General features: G+C 39.7%; 1 protein-coding gene across 14 annotated transcripts in view; it reads left to right on the forward strand.

Annotated features, from left to right (window-relative positions):
• Positions 1-16,913, forward strand: part of SEC24B (SEC24 homolog B, COPII coat complex component) — a 96,927-nt gene that overhangs the window by 65,080 nt on the left and 14,934 nt on the right. For 13 of the 14 annotated variants that reach the window (XR_006281057.1, XR_005292451.2, XR_005292454.2 and 10 more), the window contains 5 exons: positions 6,714-6,889; positions 8,852-8,989; positions 12,490-12,594; positions 13,648-13,740; positions 15,769-15,872. Coding sequence is in view for 8 of the 14 variants with exons in the window: in XM_038398746.2 (XP_038254674.1) it covers positions 6,714-6,889; positions 8,852-8,989; positions 12,490-12,594; positions 13,648-13,740; positions 15,769-15,872 (616 nt within the window). In the remaining 6 variants the exon portion in view is untranslated. The other variant, XM_043513720.1, reaches the window with a different exon arrangement.

Consider the following 16,913-nt stretch of genomic DNA (forward strand, 5'->3'; position numbering starts at 1 on the left):
CCAGTGTACATCCAAATTCTGCACTGAGTGTGGCAGGGATGCTTGAGGAAGAAATAGTATGAGATCATAACGCATACATACCAGAGGACCAAATTAAGGATGCATAGCTAGCTATACATCTACATGTCCTTATTTTTGGGTCCTTGACCGAAATGTTCTTTTAATGTAACTTTTTGCATGTAACTTCCTAATGTTTTTCAAGGACAAAGGTAAAAACCAATTTTGTTATGTATGTTTTGTACAGCGGTAACATTGTCATCATCAGGGCATGTACCCTGAACCTGTAGCATTGCTGCTTGACTTACTGATTACCTACGGGAGCTGACAGCAGAAGAAGGCTGTTATCCCAATGAGGTGGGGGCTCGTTCCATGTGCTGGGTCCAGAGGCAGTAAGGAGCAGCCCAATTTGGTATGCTGTTCCTTATCTGTGGAAGTGAGAGGCTCTTGCCCATGTGGTACCTCAGGAGCAGGATTGTGGGGGTGGGGCTAGGGGGAGACTGACTTAGCTCTTCCTCCCCTTGGCAATTGGGGGAACTCTGGCTTTGTATGGTGCCCTGGGGAGCTGGACCCATATGCTGGGTCCAAGAAAAGAGGAGTTGTCACTATAGCCCAGCCTGGTTCGTTCTCTCTCTCTCCCTCTTCCACAACAGCTGCAGTGGCAGCTCCCAGGCTGCTGTTTTGATGGTGGCATGGTCCAGCATCCTTAGAATGTTCAGTGACTTTGATAGGCTGCACACATTTTTCCTGAGGAATGAAAGTGAGAATCTCTTCCCATTTACTTCAGTTGGAGTTGTGGGTGTTCAGTATTTCTGAAAATCAGGCCCTGTCCTTTAATAAGTATATTATAGTTGTATTATTGTTACATAATGTATTGTAAATTTATTATTGGTTTCTTCATTTTGCCAGGGTGATGTTGGATAACTTTCTGGCCTATGTTCAGCATCCTGCTATTTTTCTGTTTGTCTGTATGTAATATAACTGTTAAACACTGTATTTAGTCACTTCCAAAATGTCAGGGAATGTTCTAGGCATCAGTGGGTAGAACTTTATTGGTGAAAATTGGAAAAAAAAACTTGATTCAGAGAAAAACTGTGGACCCCAGATTGCCTGGTATAGCAGACAGATGATGTTCTCTGGCACCGCCTGCTGCTGTCCATACATATCAGAGGCAGCAGCAGCAGCATAACTTCTTATGTGGAGAGATTGACTGACTATATCCTGGAGCCTAGGCTAGGGCCATGGCTACACCACTGACTTGTGCTAGTCTATAATTCTCTTGGTCAGGAGTGCAAATAAGTGTGCAGAAGAAGACCCTAGTGTGGACACAGCTATACCAGCAAAACTGCACTTTTACCAGTGTAGCTTTTTTGTTCCTTTCAGGGAGTGGTACAAAGCTAATATAGTTGTGTCCAACCTAAGTGTGCTTTGCCAGTATAGCATACTGATATTCCTATATGGGTGAAGGGTTGCTATTGTAGACCTAGCCTAACAGAAATGAGAGGGCTTTTGTGTGGCATGCTGAAGGGAAAATGGGGATCCAGAGAGGGAGGCAGAAGCAGCAGGAACTGGAAGGATGAAGTGATGATGGGGGAAGCAGGGATCGAGAAAGGGGTGGGGAGTAGAGGAGGGAGTCCAGGTTGAGTTTCTGAAGGGTAAAGGACAAGACAGCTTTCAGTCCAAGGGCTGTGGAGGTATCTATAAACCCCATAATCCCCTCTCTGCTTCCCTCCAGTTTTCATTGCCCCAGCCTACACCAAATTGCTGAAGGCATCCCATGCTGCTGCCTACGCATTGCTCTCTCTCATTGGGTGTATAGCATGGCCTACAGAAGAAACCAAGTGTGACCTTTTAGTATAGATGTAGTCAATTTTTTTTTTTTTTTGGTCAAGGTCCAAATTTCTTGTCAAGGTCCAGACTCCAGGGAATAACATTTAAAAAAAAAAAAATAACAATAAGTAGTAAATGGATTTTGGGGTCTGTTCAAAAGTGTCTGGCAGTTTGGATTTGGCCACAGTCCATCTATTGACTACCCCTGCTCTAGTTTGTACTGTGTTTCATATTAATGGTCTACTAAACAAATTGTATTGGGAGAAACTAATAGCACTTCACTTTTATAGATGCTAAATTTACATTCAGTCTGTAGATGGCTTCCTACAACCAAAATGTGTTTACGCCCCTGGCACTGCAATGAAGGAAAAGTTTAACTGTAGCTGCTTCAACAAAACGGAACAACATTTCTCTTACTACAAAAGCAGACCTCCCAACAGTCCCATGTTTTGCTTTGACCTACAAAAACCCACTGTTCTGTGGGCTAGCTAGACTCAGCTCCCCATTCCAGGCATTGTGATCTGCTTCTCCCTCCTATTCCCCCTAATCCTTCCTCATAACCCCTCCCCTCCCTGTTCTCCAGTTTGCTCCTCTGTCCAGCCTTTTCCTGATCCTAGCACACATTCAGAACATTGGAGCCAAGCCCAGCTAGCCCCACAGGCAAGAGCTCCACTGTGGTATGAGTACTGGGCTGGCTTGCTCTTCAGCTCCCACTACAACCCTCCCTCCCACCCCGGGCACAGAACCTATCCTGCTTTAACCACTGGGAATGTTGGGAGGTCTGCAAAAAAGATCTGAAATGCTTTTAAGTGTCACTTTTATATCTCAAAACATAATACTTTGTTTTATTAACATTTAAATTTTAATCTACACTTTAGAGCTCTGATATATACTGCAGATGATTTGTCATTAGTTAAAATGAAATTTCATAATAAATTTACCTGGAAAAAGCCGGTTCACTCTGTGGTTCCATATAGGAAATTGCAGTTTCATTGTTAAGTTTGACATGAGAAGAGAGTGCTTTGCAAGTAGCATACTAAGGGCTTGGCTACACTTGCGAGTGAGAGCGCATTAAAGCACATAGAGCACTCTGACTCTACGGCTAGAGCGCTCCTGGTACTCCACCTTGGCGAGAAGATTAACTCTTGTTGCACCTTGTCTGAAACGCCTGGGCGTCAGTGTGAATGAGGTGTTGCATTACTGTGCTCTGATCAGTCCCCGGAAATGTCCCATAATCCCCATAAGTCAAGTGGCCACTCTTCTCATTGTTTTGAATTTGCTAGGAATGTGGATATGCCCTTTGAAAGCTCCGTTTCTGACAGCCAGCATGCTTATCTGCCCCGAGACAAAGCAACCATTACTATGGAATGCTGTGTGTGACAGAAGCTGGGGGGAGAGGGGGTCTGCTGCTGTCTGAATTTACAAGACAGCATGCTGACATGCTCTCAACCCCCCAAAAACCCACTCTCTCTCCCCCCACATACACACAGCACACTCTGTCACACTCCACTCCACCCCACCCCACCCCCCATTTGAAAAGCACATTGTAGCTACTTGCATGCTGGGATAGCTACCACAATGAACTGTTCTCCGGCTGTTGCAAGAGCTGCTAATGTGGCCACGCCAGTGCGCTTGTAGCTGTCAGTGTGGACAGATTGCAGCACTTTCTCTACTGCACTCTACGAAGGCTGGTTTAACTCAAAGCACTCTACATCTGCAAGTGTAGCCATGCCCTTAGCCTCTTAGGAGAGGCAGTGCTTTGTTTCACTCTGACCAGCTGAAAAGAGCGTAACTAACCGAAGAGTCTTTGGGCTTGCATACACACCAAGTTACTGCACAGTAAATCCTAGTGCGAATCTACAGCGCACCAGTTTGCCTGGCAGCAACATCCCACGTGGACACTGCTACAGTTCACTGAAAGGCCCGGAGTGTGGTTTGTCGTAGGCCAAGTTTCTGCACAGTAAAGCAGTTTTCTGTGGTGTAACTCCCGTGGTGTACACACTGCCAAGCCACTTACTGCATAGAAACTCCTCAGTTGCAATGTTGCAAAAAAAGCACCTCAAGGAGAGTTGTAAGGCTTACAGCACAGATGCTCCTGCGCTGCTTTGTCAGTGTAAACACATCAATTTCTTTCAGCGCTGTAATTGGCCTCCGGAAGTGTCTCATAATCCCTCAAGCAGCCGCTTTGCTCATTGTTTTCAACTCGGCTGCCCTGAAGGCATGTGCCTCTCCCCTTTCAAAGCTTCATTTCTGACCATCCTTGCTTGTTGTGGTGATCTGCTCCAGGACAGGAAACAAACCATTATTGTGGAATGCTTGTGCTGTTGAACACAGAGGCAGGCGGGTGGGTGGGGGTCTGTGTGTGTGAGAGTGAGAGTGAGAGAGAGGGGCAGGCAGGCACTGATGTCAGGGTTTCCCCCACCTCAGGACTGGTTCCTTCATGCTGCTGTCTGAACTTAGGAGACAGACACTCTCTGTCCCCCAAAACACTCCTCTCCCACCCCCATACACACACACACACACACACACACACTCTCCCTGTCACACATGCCCCACCCCACTTCAGTTGAAGAGCAGCTGGCAGTGTAGTAGGATGCCCATGGAACAATGGGATTTGGGAAACCAGCATCATGTGACACCTGCCCCATGAGGCATTGCAAACCCTTCCCAAAGCACCCTGCGGCTAGTTGCACAGTGGGATAGCTACCATAATGCACTGCTGTCTTTGCTGTTGCAAAAGCTGCTACTGTGGATGCACTCCACCCTCACAAGGAGCACAGTGTGGACATGCAACAGCAGTTTAATTCCAGCTTTTTAATAAAAGTGGTATAACCTGTGGAGCAGAAACTTGCTAGTGTAGACATACCCTTAGATTCACACCCTTGTTTGTCATGCAGTAATTTGTTGTGTACACAAGCCCCTCTTTAGTGTAAATGATGAGCAAAACTTAGAGCCTTAGTCCTGGTCTGCACTAGAAAATTACATGTATATACTTGTCCATAAGCCAAATTATTTTAGTAAAAAAGGGAAGCATAAGAGAAGGGGGTCGGCTTATGAATGGGTATAGAGAGGAGGAGAGGTGGGACATAGCCCCTTCCCCCAACAGAGGGAGCAAGGAGAGGCAGCAGAGCTAGAAGGGAAGAGGCGTGGCCAGAGTCTCTCTGCTTCTGACCATGCTCCTCTCCCCCCTACCCCCCCACCGCCCCCGCAGCCTCCGAAGCAGCTGCAGCTCTGGGGCTGGCAGGCTACAGCCACACTGCTTGACCCCACCCACCAGAGCCAGCTGTGGCCACGCCGGCCCAGCCCACTGGAACATGCTGTGGCCCTGCCGCCCAGTCTGGCCCGCTGGAGCAGGCTGCGGCCATGCTGCCCAACCTGCCGGAGCAGCTCCAGCCAGTCCAGAGAGATCCTCCCCAGATAAAGTGGGAAGGGAAGGGATGGGATGGGGAGAGTGGGGGTCCCGAGCTAGGAGTGTGGTGATGTGGGGGGTGGTCACAGTAGTTACTCCCCTGACCCCCAACTTCTTCCCCCCCCCCCCCCAAAATTTCCCCACCAGTTGCTGTCCCGGCCTGTCAGGGTAAGCAGCTGGTACACCAGGACACTTTTTTACTTTAGATTTACCTCCGTGCTTACGGATGCTCGAGGTAAACAAACCATCTCGGCCCACCAGCAGCTTATCCTGATGGCCTGGGAGCCAAAGTTTGCCACCCCCTGAATTATAGGGTCGGCTTATGAATGGGTCATAAAATTTTTCCATTTTTACTTGTCCATCTTCGGGGGGGTCGTCTTATAAACAAACCGTCTTATGATCGAGTATATACTGTAAGTCGATTTAACTACATTGGTCAGGGCATCGTTACGCCAACCTAAAACCCTGTGTAGCCAGCACTAGGTCGATGGAAAATTATTTAATCTGCTTAGCTACTGCCTCTCGAGAAGGTGGATTATCTATGCTGATGGGAAAATCCCTTCTGTTGGCATAGGTAGTGCTTTACACTGAAGCACTACTGCAGCGCATCTGTTCTGCTTTCACATTTTAAATGTAGACAGGCCCTTAGGAGGCTAAGGGCTCTGAGTCATAAGGATCCTAAAACTCTTTTTCGTTGTATAATTTTGATTTTTAGAATTATGAAGGGTTTGAGTACAAAATGTCACTAACCATTGAGACCTGTAATATGCAGTAAATGGGAATATTGAAGAGCATTTGAAGTCCAGATTAGCCTTCAAAAATAAACAGAAAAGATAAACATTTCTCAGATTTCTTATTCAAAGACATTTGGTCCCAACTGCAGAGGATCAAGGGAGAAGCTTCTGCTGAAGTTGGCATTAGTCACTTTTTAAAGTGAAATGAGACCTGCAATGGCAGTCTTCCAAAGCATGCAACTTAATGTATCGTTCATTAGAAAACAGTTGTCGTACCATTGTTTTTGACAGACTTCTTTATTTTTTCTTTTCACCCAGAAGCAATGACCATCAGCTGTTTCCCACTTCCTTACCATTCTCATTTAGCAGAGTGTTCTTTTTTTCTATTGACTGCTTCTGATTCAATATTCTTTTTCTTGTCACAATGTTAAAGCTGGCACATAATGGGGGAACAATTGTTCTGTTCTTAATTATTCTCTATTTCTCCAATATCGTAGATCTCCAGGAACAGGGACCTAGGGAACAAAGAGAGTAGCTGTGTTGGACTGCTTCTTTTGTCTTACCTTTTGTCTACAGGAAGCTGCAATTTATTTGCTCTCATTAAAAATTCACCAGCGTATCTATCTTTTAAATCTTAAAATACCACTTCTTAGAATCGTACCTGATTTGTTTATACTTCCCACAACTGTTTTTAATAAGATACAGCAATTAAGGCTTTTATTTGTCTACTTTTAATTCTGCAGCTGTGGATCGGTCAGTTTCATCAAGTCTTTCAGATGCAAGAGATGCCTTAGTGAATGCTGTGGTAGATTCATTGTCAGCATATATCTCAACTGCCTCAAACCTTCAGCAATCCACACTGATAGCACCAAATTCCCTCAGACTGTTTCCTTTATACGTTTTGGCTCTTCTCAAACAGGTACTTTATAATATAGTGTTGTTCATGCTGGACATCAAATACAAAGCAGTGTTTTGCTTTAAGGCAGGCTGTAAACATTGATTCATAATCTAGTTTAGTTTTTCCCCTCCTGATGTAGACCCTTTTGTTAAATTATTGTGAGCTATCCACTTTATTTTTGGGGAAAGTATCCTTGTACATAAATTCTTTGAAGAGTTCATCTGCATGAAAAAGATTTGGTGAATGATATGTTATCAGTTCCTGGCTAAAATTTTCAGTTCACCTTTTTCTGAAATACAGTACTTCATATCAATTTTGTTTACATTTTCATTTCATAACAAAAACTAGAAAATCAATGTTATAACTATTAACATTTCTAAAATTTGGGATTGAATCACTGTTGCTTGAAATTCTGGCTAGAAGTCATTTTATTTCTTTTTTCTCAATTTCCATTACATAGGTAAAGCAAATAAACGAAATACTCTCAAACATTTGTGACCAATACCTGATACGTCTAAAGAGAAATGTGTAACATCAAATGTCACTCTCGAGTATGATTAAATGAAAAACTGAAGATGAAAGTTAACAACTATGTATTTGTTAGGTAGGGTTTCCACTTCAAAGAAATGCTTAATAGAGCACTAGGTTTACAAACACTTAATGTTTACTTTTGTAAGTTTTTCATTTAAAATCGAAAGCAAAATCTCATTTAAAGGATGGAGGTAGAAAGAGCACTTTCCTCTGGCCCTGATCCCAACAACAGATCTTGGCTTAAGCTGAGAGATGTTCATATCTAAAGCTTGCATCATCTGTACAACATTGTCCAAACAAAAGGTCTCTCTCTCTAAAATTAAAATTAAATAATAAAGTGGAATTTCTTCAAATCAGAGACTCTTAAGCTTTTATCTCCTTTGGGGCTCACAGATAGCCAGAAGCTCAGGACCACCATAGGACAGTGATTAAGGCTACCCTGGAAGACTTAACAAATAAGAGCAACAAAATTGGACCTTTTTAGCACTGTCAGGTCATATGAAAGACACATAGATGACAATGCTTTAAAAGTAACAGCAGTTGGGAAGATTAACAGAAAAATATTTTTTCTCATTTAGAAACCCAGTGGGATGCAGAAAGGACAGTGGAAATATTTGAGAAACATGACAGAACAAAGAATTAGTATACTTTAAATTCATGTTGGAGCAGAAAAGATACAGATGCAATAGGGTTCCTGACTTTATTGTTGCAGAGACTTCTGATTGTTGAACATAGGCATTACCCTACTGGATCAGACCATTCCATTTAGTCCAATGTCCTGTCTCTAACAGTGGCCAACGCCAACTGCTTCAAAGAAAGTTGCAAGAAATCGTGCAGAAGACAGTTTATGGATTAACCTGTCCTCAAGGAAAGTCTTTCTAATCCTCATTGGGTAGAGGCTGGTTTGTGTCTAGAAATATGAGGATTTATGTCCCTTCCAAAACTCTTGATGATTTTCTAATCTTTACTACTGTATATTTGGATATAAACGTGTTATCCAAGTAAATGTCTAATACTTTTTTTTGACTCCTACTAAGATCTTAGCCTAATTGATACGTTGTGGCAATAAGTTCCACAACCATAATAGTTATCACGGATAAAGGTAAGGAAAATGATGAAAGCAACAAAATATAATATCATGCTAAATGGGAAAAAGTCTTCCTTTTGGTTGGCGTCGTCCTATTCCTAAGCAGAGGAAAGATGGATTAGCTGTAAAATTCATCAGATTTGGCATTCAGGTTGAACTTGATTTATTGGATACTTTAGAATATTTTAATGACAATATTTCCTTTTGAAAAATTAAGTAAGTTTTTGCCAACTATATATCTGTGAGCTTCAAAACAGGATGTGGGTTTTTTTCGTCAGTGCCAAACTAACATTTTACCTCTGATTTGTTTAAAAGCAATACAAAATATATTAAAAAGTGCCTAAAGTCAACATACTTTCTTACAGAAAGCATTTAGAACTGGCACTAGCACACGCTTGGATGATCGTATATATGCCATGTGCCAGATAAAGAGTCAGCCTCTTGTTCAACTGATGAAAATGATACATCCCAACTTGTACAGGATAGACAGATTGACCAGTGAGGTACAGTATGAAACCATTTCTTAAGGAATACATTATTTAATTCTGAATAAAATAGAATATCTATTGAACCTACAGTAATGTTTCACTAGCAGTTCCTTTAAAAGTTTTGGATGCAATTTTAAATATTTACTTCTGCAGTTCTTGCCATGGTAAAATACAATAGATAAAAATAACCTCCAAAGATTTGTCTCAGCGATTGTGGTACTCTGTCGTCTTTTGTCAGTTTGTATAAATAAGAGCAGATAGTATCCATTAGGTCTGTTCCTAGGGGTTAAGCTCTTTTAGCCGTGTGGCAAGGATGAATAAAATAGATATGCTGGGGTGTTTTAATTTGTATATACAGGTGGATGAAGTTATTTGGCTCATAGTGGAATGATAAATACTTTCCATTGTGTATGAATGAAGTGGGATGTTGGTATGTCTGCCTTAGTGGTTTGAGTGTGAGGTGGGTGGGATTCTTTTAAAACTACATGTACAAAAAGATTACGGTTTCTTGATAACTGTTGAAATGTAGATGTGATATGGTGATTGGAAGTAAAGGGGCTTTTAATATAATGGGCATTACTCTTGATCAAAGTTAACCATGTTTGCAAAACCATAAAGTCTGCATTTTAATAACTAATGCCACAATAAAAGTTTGTCATTTATGAATTTACATCTCTAACTCTAGTTTAAAAGTTTTATTTGTTTGGGAATATTCTTTAAGTATTTTTAAAAGCATTACATAGTCTATTTTTATATAGTCATTGAATCCGACTAGTTCAACTGACACAGCTGGCAAATTTCTTGTAAGCTGTTTTGACTAGTGCTATCTCAAAGTTGTATTCATGATTTTAAGGAAGCTAAACTAAGCTAAGTTTACTTTACTCTGGTGTATGAATTAATAAGTGTTTCTGGCACATCACACTCCCAATTAACTGTCTTAAGTTTCTTTAAGCAAGCCAATCCAAGTTTGTTTGGTTTTTTTTTGTTTGGTTGGTTTTTTTTGCTACTGACACTGAAACACCCCCAGTCAGCATATTTGTATGTTAAGCTGTAAAGGTTAACTTGCAGATATAGAGCACTGTGAGTCAACCCAGCCCTCGGAGAGCGCAGTAGAGAAAGCACTGGCGTGGCCACATTAGCAGCACTTGCAGTGGTCTCTGAGACTGGCCACAGAGAGCAGTGCATTGTGGTAGCTATCCCAGCATGCAAGTGGCTGCAACGTGCTTTTCAAATGGGTGAGGTGGGGTGGGGTGAAGTGTGACAGGGAGTGTGTTGTGTGTATGTGGGGGGAAGAGAGTGGGTTTTCGGGGGCTGAGAGCATGTCAGCATGCTGTCTTGTAAGTTCAGACAGCAGCAGACTCTCCTCCCTCACCGCCCTCGTCTGTCTGTCTGTCTCTTTCTCACACACAGTCACTCACTCACAGCTGCAACATTCCATGCTAATGGTTGCTTTGTCCCGGAGCAGATAAGCATGCCAGCTGTCAGAAACGGAGTTTTGAAAGGGCATATCCGCATTCCTACAGCCAAGTTCAAAACAACGTCAAGAGTGGTCATTTGACTTAAAGGGATTATGGGACATTTCCGGAGGCTGATCGGAGCACAGTAATGCAACACCTTGTTCACACTGACGCTGGGGGTGTTTCAGCCAAGGCGCAGCAAGAGTTATGTTTTTCGTGGAGGTGGATTACCAGGAGCGCTCCAGCTGCAGAGTCCAGGCGCTCCAAGTGCCTTGCCAGTGTGGACGGGTCGTGAGTTAGGACACCTGGGGCCGCTTTAATGCGCTCTAAATTGCAAGTGTAGCCAAGCCCTTAGTGTTATTGGAAACACATTGGCACATCTCATTGGGAAATCCAGTTCCTAGTGCCAAAGGACTTTAACCCACTTGTCTCTTGCAGAACTATCTTATAAAAACAGTCTGGTATTTTTGTTGACTGGCAGAAGTTAATTTAAATATTTCATTCTGCATAGGGGTTAGCCAGGGTATTTCCTCAGTTCAAAATATTTACTGAATAGTTGCTTTGTTTTATTTTTTATTCTTATTGTCCTAACAATTTTTTTAAAGGAAACCTTGCAGAGTTAAGCTATATTAGAAATGGTTAAAAAGAGGGCCCTTTCAAACCAATTAATCCCAGTTTTTCTTTGTGTGTTATAGTGATATCATGTTTTCATAACTTATGACATGTCACAGCTCCTACTTATGGGTCATTAAGAAAGTCATTTGAGCGGGGAAAAACTTAGGATTGTTTTGACCAACAACAGGACAGGCCTGTTATTTTGAGGATCAAGATAAATACAATGCACCTGGTCAACTTGTAAGTTGGAGAAAAAAAATCTTTCCTGATCTTTGCAGAGGATCAGCTTATGTTATAAGCATTACATTTTGTCCTCGTGCCCACTGATGCATGCATATATGAAAACAGATTTGGCCCTGAAGCATTAGATTTCGTTTCCAAAATTCCTTTTGAGTTTCATGGATCAGCTTTCTTGATGCTCACCATAATTGTGTACAGCGAAGTCTCTTCTTGTTTTTCTTCTTCCAGGCTATATCCTATAGTTCTCATTTTCTTTTTATGTACAAATCCCACCAGACCCTAATGAGTTGTATTACATTTCTGTGGACTTCTTAAATCAATGCTAGTTTTTTAATATGATTATCATAATTCAGTCCAGATATGGGCATGTCATCCCTTATGTAAATTTCCAAATTCTTTTGTGCAGAAAGGTCCAATCATCCTTTAAAATAGATCTTCAGCATTGGGGCAGTCAGTCACTGGCATGATGGGTGATCCAATCTTTGTAGTCCTGGCAATTTTATTCCTCCTCAACTGCAGATAGGCTTTTAAATTACCGCCTTGTTTAAAGCAGAAATGGAAACAAAAAAAATTGAAAATGCAGGACAGTTTGGTCAATTAGGCTCTTTCAGAACTGTGTAGCCAAGGCCCAAGATTTGTCTGAGGGCCTTCTTAGCTGTTTTAACCTATATTCCAGTCATGGTTATGACCAAAAGGGAATTTCTGCTATCTGGGGGTGGCAATGAAGTGCACTTCTGTAGAGTAGAATTTTAGGTTGTTCTATTCTAATGATGTTTCTGTAAGATAGGAGGATGATGGCAGACAATCTGTGGCACTTTTGCCATGGCCATTTGTAACTTATTTTCATTAGAGATCAGAGGTTAGGTTTCTTGGCTTATTTTTAGGCTTCGAAGTTGCAGGATGAGAATTCACTTAATGTAATATGTATATTTGTAACACACAAATTATATTACCATTTACATAATCATCCCTTGATCTATATGGAAGAAAGATCACCTGGCATTAGGTCCTTCTAATGTGAATTACTAAAACTAAGATAAGGATAAATATGGCATTTTGTTAAATGAGACCCTCTGCAAGATGCAACTAGAAAACTACACTTACAAGTCTCTCTTCTGTTTTCTCAAAAACTAGTTACACTTAATGCTGCTGAATTATATGTCCTGTTTTATATAATAGGTTTTCTGTAACTCTCTATTACAGGGTACAATACATGTTAACGACAGGGTTGTTCCTCAACCTCCTCTTCAGAAGTTGTCTGCAGAGAAGCTGACAAGAGAGGGAGCTTTTCTTATGGATTGTGGATCAGTAAGCTGCCTGTTTCAGTAGCTTTTATCTGTTACGAATAAGACAAATATTTCACTTCACTTCAGACTTTTAATTGCAGCTAACTCATAGTACCAATTCTTCTGTAGTGAATAAACACCTTAGCTATTCCAGGATTCTAAATTAATGTCTCAAATGAGAACCTTGAATGTCAGCATTGAATTTGCAAATGACTGAAATATCTAGTTTTGTGATAAAGAAATTTCTTAAACAAGCATGGATATTAATGGTTTATAGGTTAATTTTTCTTGTTACTCTGCATGTATACCAAACAATGTTGTTTTAAATTGTCCTTCCTAAAACTTAAGGCTTTCTTTTTCAATTGTTTCCTTAATGAACTGAATGCATTGTGGTCCCAATCTAGTAAAGCACGTATGCTCGTGCTTATGTCATTGAAAGCAGGGCTACAGACACAATTGAAGAAAATAGTTTTCTTCTAAAGTACCATAAGAATGTTTTCTCCCACAAAGTTTATTTTAGTCTTGTTATCTGGAAATGAAGAAATTTGAACTCTGTATGTTTAAAGTGTTCAGTATGACTGGTGAAGTAGCATTTTCCTGCAGAGGTCACAACTATTAACCTCCTTAATCTGATTAATTTGAGAATACTTCTTAAATTCAAAAATGTTTGTACTTACTGGAGTTTCTTAGATGCTATTTAATGATGTAACTGTAGATGGTGCCAGTTGATTGATAAGGCAACCATATGAAACATTGTCAGTAGGAGAACATTGATTGAAACTGCTCCTGTTGCTGCATATAAGCTCGTTTGAATTAGAAATATATTCAGATGACTTTCGTTCCTTGGAAGAATTATCAGATTCTGTTTTGAAGTTATCAGATTTTACATGAAACCTCACAAAACCAGAAAAATATCATTCTAAACATTTTAACCCCCAAAAAAGTCCAAATCGCTAAAACATTTTCATTTAATTTCTAAATCTAAACTCCAGAACAAATAAAACATGAAAACTCAATACTCTAAAATAGATGCAAGGCATTTTCTTCGCTAAAATTTGATTTTGATCCTTTACAGATATTTTACATTTGGATTGGGAAAAGCTGTGATAATAGCTTCATAAAAGATGTGCTCGGATACACTAACTATGCATCTGTACCACAGAAACTGGTAGGTGTTTTAATGAGCTATGGAATGTAATATGTACATTGCCAAGTAATCTACATTCTCCCTTGTATTGGCTGTATCAAATTATGAAACTGAATTTGATTTATTTTATTACATTCATAATGCTAATAACCATTTGCCAGCTTTAGAGGCATGGAGAATCATAGACCGTTTTAAGTCTTTTAAATATATGTTTAAAGAATGTGGGGCATCATAAAATTGTTTGAATTGTAAAATTAGATTAACTAAATCACTAAAAACAGAAATATCAAGGGATTCACATAAGCAGGTTAAAATAATCATGAGATTCTGACTCAGCTGCCAAAAATGAAGGAATCCAGAATTAATATTAGAACTCCTCCATTCATAATTTCCCTCTTGAGGTGATGGTGTTTGGAGAGTTGATATTCTGTGAACTCTATATAGTCCACAAGATCTACAGTACAACAGATAATGAATCAAGGGTTGAGTTTAAACTTTACTTACTTACTGAGTTTTCCTAGCTTTGGTCAATTTTAACAAGGACGTCAGTCGTTAAGTCACTGGGACTTGACACTCCCTGAGATGCTTTTGAAAATCTCCCCCTAAATGTGTTTTATTCAGACAGCACTAAGATTTTATTTCCAAAAGGTCAGAGAACAGATGTTTGTTTTGAGGATAGAGGGACCTTATTAAAATACTGTACTGTACAAAAAATTCTGAACAGAATTGTATTTGGTTAGAACTAAATATGTTAGATACTGTAGAAAACACACAGGAAAACAGGTCCTGTCCTAAAGATTACAATATGAAGGACAAAAACCAGATGTGGGGGGGATGATAAGTCAAGCATACAGCAGAGTGGTCACAGTGAAAACTAGCACAAAAACAATGTTAGTTCTAAGTTTTTAAAATATATTTTGCATGTGTAATCTATTCCTAACTATCTCTCTACTTGGCCATAATTAGTTTGCAATTGTGGGTGACACCACAGAAGGGGGGTTTTAAGGATGGATTTGAAGAAGAAAGGGTAGTAGTATCTTAATAGAGGGAAGATAGATAGTGCAAGGATAGCTTTATTATTTTCAGTGCAAAATCAAAGGGGTCATGAATTTATGATAGGGAATGACTGGCCATTACAGAAATGTAAGTGAAACTTTTTAAAATATAATTCATTCTATCCATTTACTACAGAGGACAGTAAGTAGTTTTAAAACTGTAATCAGATAAATGAATTTTGATCCCATGTTAATTGCCCCATAAACTAAGCAAGCCTCAAAGGCAGTATGGTCAGTTCAGGCAGAATGAAGCATCTTTTGCTGTTCAGCAATGATCCCACAGCCAATTAGAGAGACAAGTCCAGTCCTTGTGTTGAACTTCGGGGGTTGCTGTTCAGGGCTTGTTTGTGGTGGTTGTATGTATTTGGGTCTCTTTGGGACTGTAAAAGTAGTTCAGAGGACAATGCTCAGGAACTTGTGTGGGGAAGAAGTTAAAATAATGCATTTCAGGGAATGGGGGGGTGGGAAGAAAGGTAAAATGTAAATATAGTTAGGACAGAATTAATCTACATACTGTATTTTTATAGGCCTGTTTGCTAAAATGTCTTTACTTCAAATATAGTGATTAATTTTATTTAAGGAGGAAAAATTATGAAATCCTTGCATTTAGGCTTATCAAAGAGAAAATGCATATGTAATACAATTCATAGTAAATGATTTTGTAGGATGAGATTGGACTGTTTCCCTTGTGGATCATGTCATGACTGACATCCATTTTCTCCCAAACCATTTTTAACTCTTATTCATGTATCTGTTTTACTAATTGATTTCTTATATATATACACATACCCGTTCAGTACCCAGAAACATAATGTATAAAAAATGGCTGTTTAATTTGTCAGTCAGCCATGGTGGGGAGCTTCCCAGGGGATTTATTTTTAGAGTAATTGTTCCAGCCTACCATTGATTTATTTCAGCATGATTCTTTTAATTTGTTAGGTTATATTTCCTTGCATTATAAAACTTTATTTTTCTAATTACGTTCTTCAACCAGACACAGCTTCCAGAGTTAGATACACTTTCTTCAGAGAGAGCCCGATCTTTTATATCCTGGCTTAGAGACAGTAGACCTTTAAGCACAGTTCTTCAAGTAATAAAGTAAGTATTTTTACAGTTAAACTTTCTGTAATCTCATCTTTTATACATCTCTGGGGAACAGAATTATATTCCATAATAGCAGCTCTCAGATCCTGCTCCTGAGAGATACTGAGTGCCCTCAACTTCTAATTGAAATAAGTGGGAAGCAAAGCAAATCACAGGAAATGCTGAGCACCTCACAAGATCAGGCCCAGTGGTATCAGACATCTTAATTGCAGAGATTGCTTTACTAAATATTTAAATTCATTTAATTTTAGAGTGACAAGTCAAAGTTCAGACATTAATACATTTTACTATTATGAAAATACTAAACAATATGTGCCCCATGATAAATTAAAATAACTGAATCAATTTCCAGTCTCATTTTATAGTAAGGCTCCATTTATAAATGGTTTATAGAGTTATTAATGGATGTTTTAATACTTTGTTAATCGGTTGTTATAGATTTAGTCAGACAGGTCAATAAGTAGCTTTATAACCATGGTTTACAACAATCTCGAACACTTTTGTATGCCTACCAACATCTATATAACTAATGTGCTACTAATTTCTATAACATGCTTACAATATTTAATAGTTTATTAATCCTTTATAAACCATTTATAAAATGGAGCTTAATATAAAATGTGAACTGTCTTCTTATTCATCAGAGTACTGTACATACTATTGAATTACTTTACTGAAGTTCTTGTTCTTTTCAAGCTATTGTCTACTTGAAAAACTAAGACCTCATAAAATGCTTATACTTGTATCCAGTCAGTAGATTTTTCATCTTTGACAATGATTGATACCCCACGTCTGACAGGTTTTTAAGAGATATTACATTGAATGTTGGCTGCTGGCTGTTGTCCATGAAGCAAATATTGGTCTTATTTTTTATATGTGGTCAAGAGGCTCAGGTAAATTCGAGCGGCACTGTTGGCTGAACTATCTTGTAGGAAAGGGTGTAACAGCATTTCCTTCGACTTTACTTTTCAGATGTTGTTGGTTAACTGAGAATGAAATATCTGTATCTTAAGTAAACGTTTTACACCTTTAAAA

This window comes from Dermochelys coriacea, chromosome 4 (assembly GCF_009764565.3).
Source record: "Dermochelys coriacea isolate rDerCor1 chromosome 4, rDerCor1.pri.v4, whole genome shotgun sequence".
Taxonomy (NCBI): Eukaryota; Metazoa; Chordata; order Testudines; family Dermochelyidae; genus Dermochelys; species Dermochelys coriacea.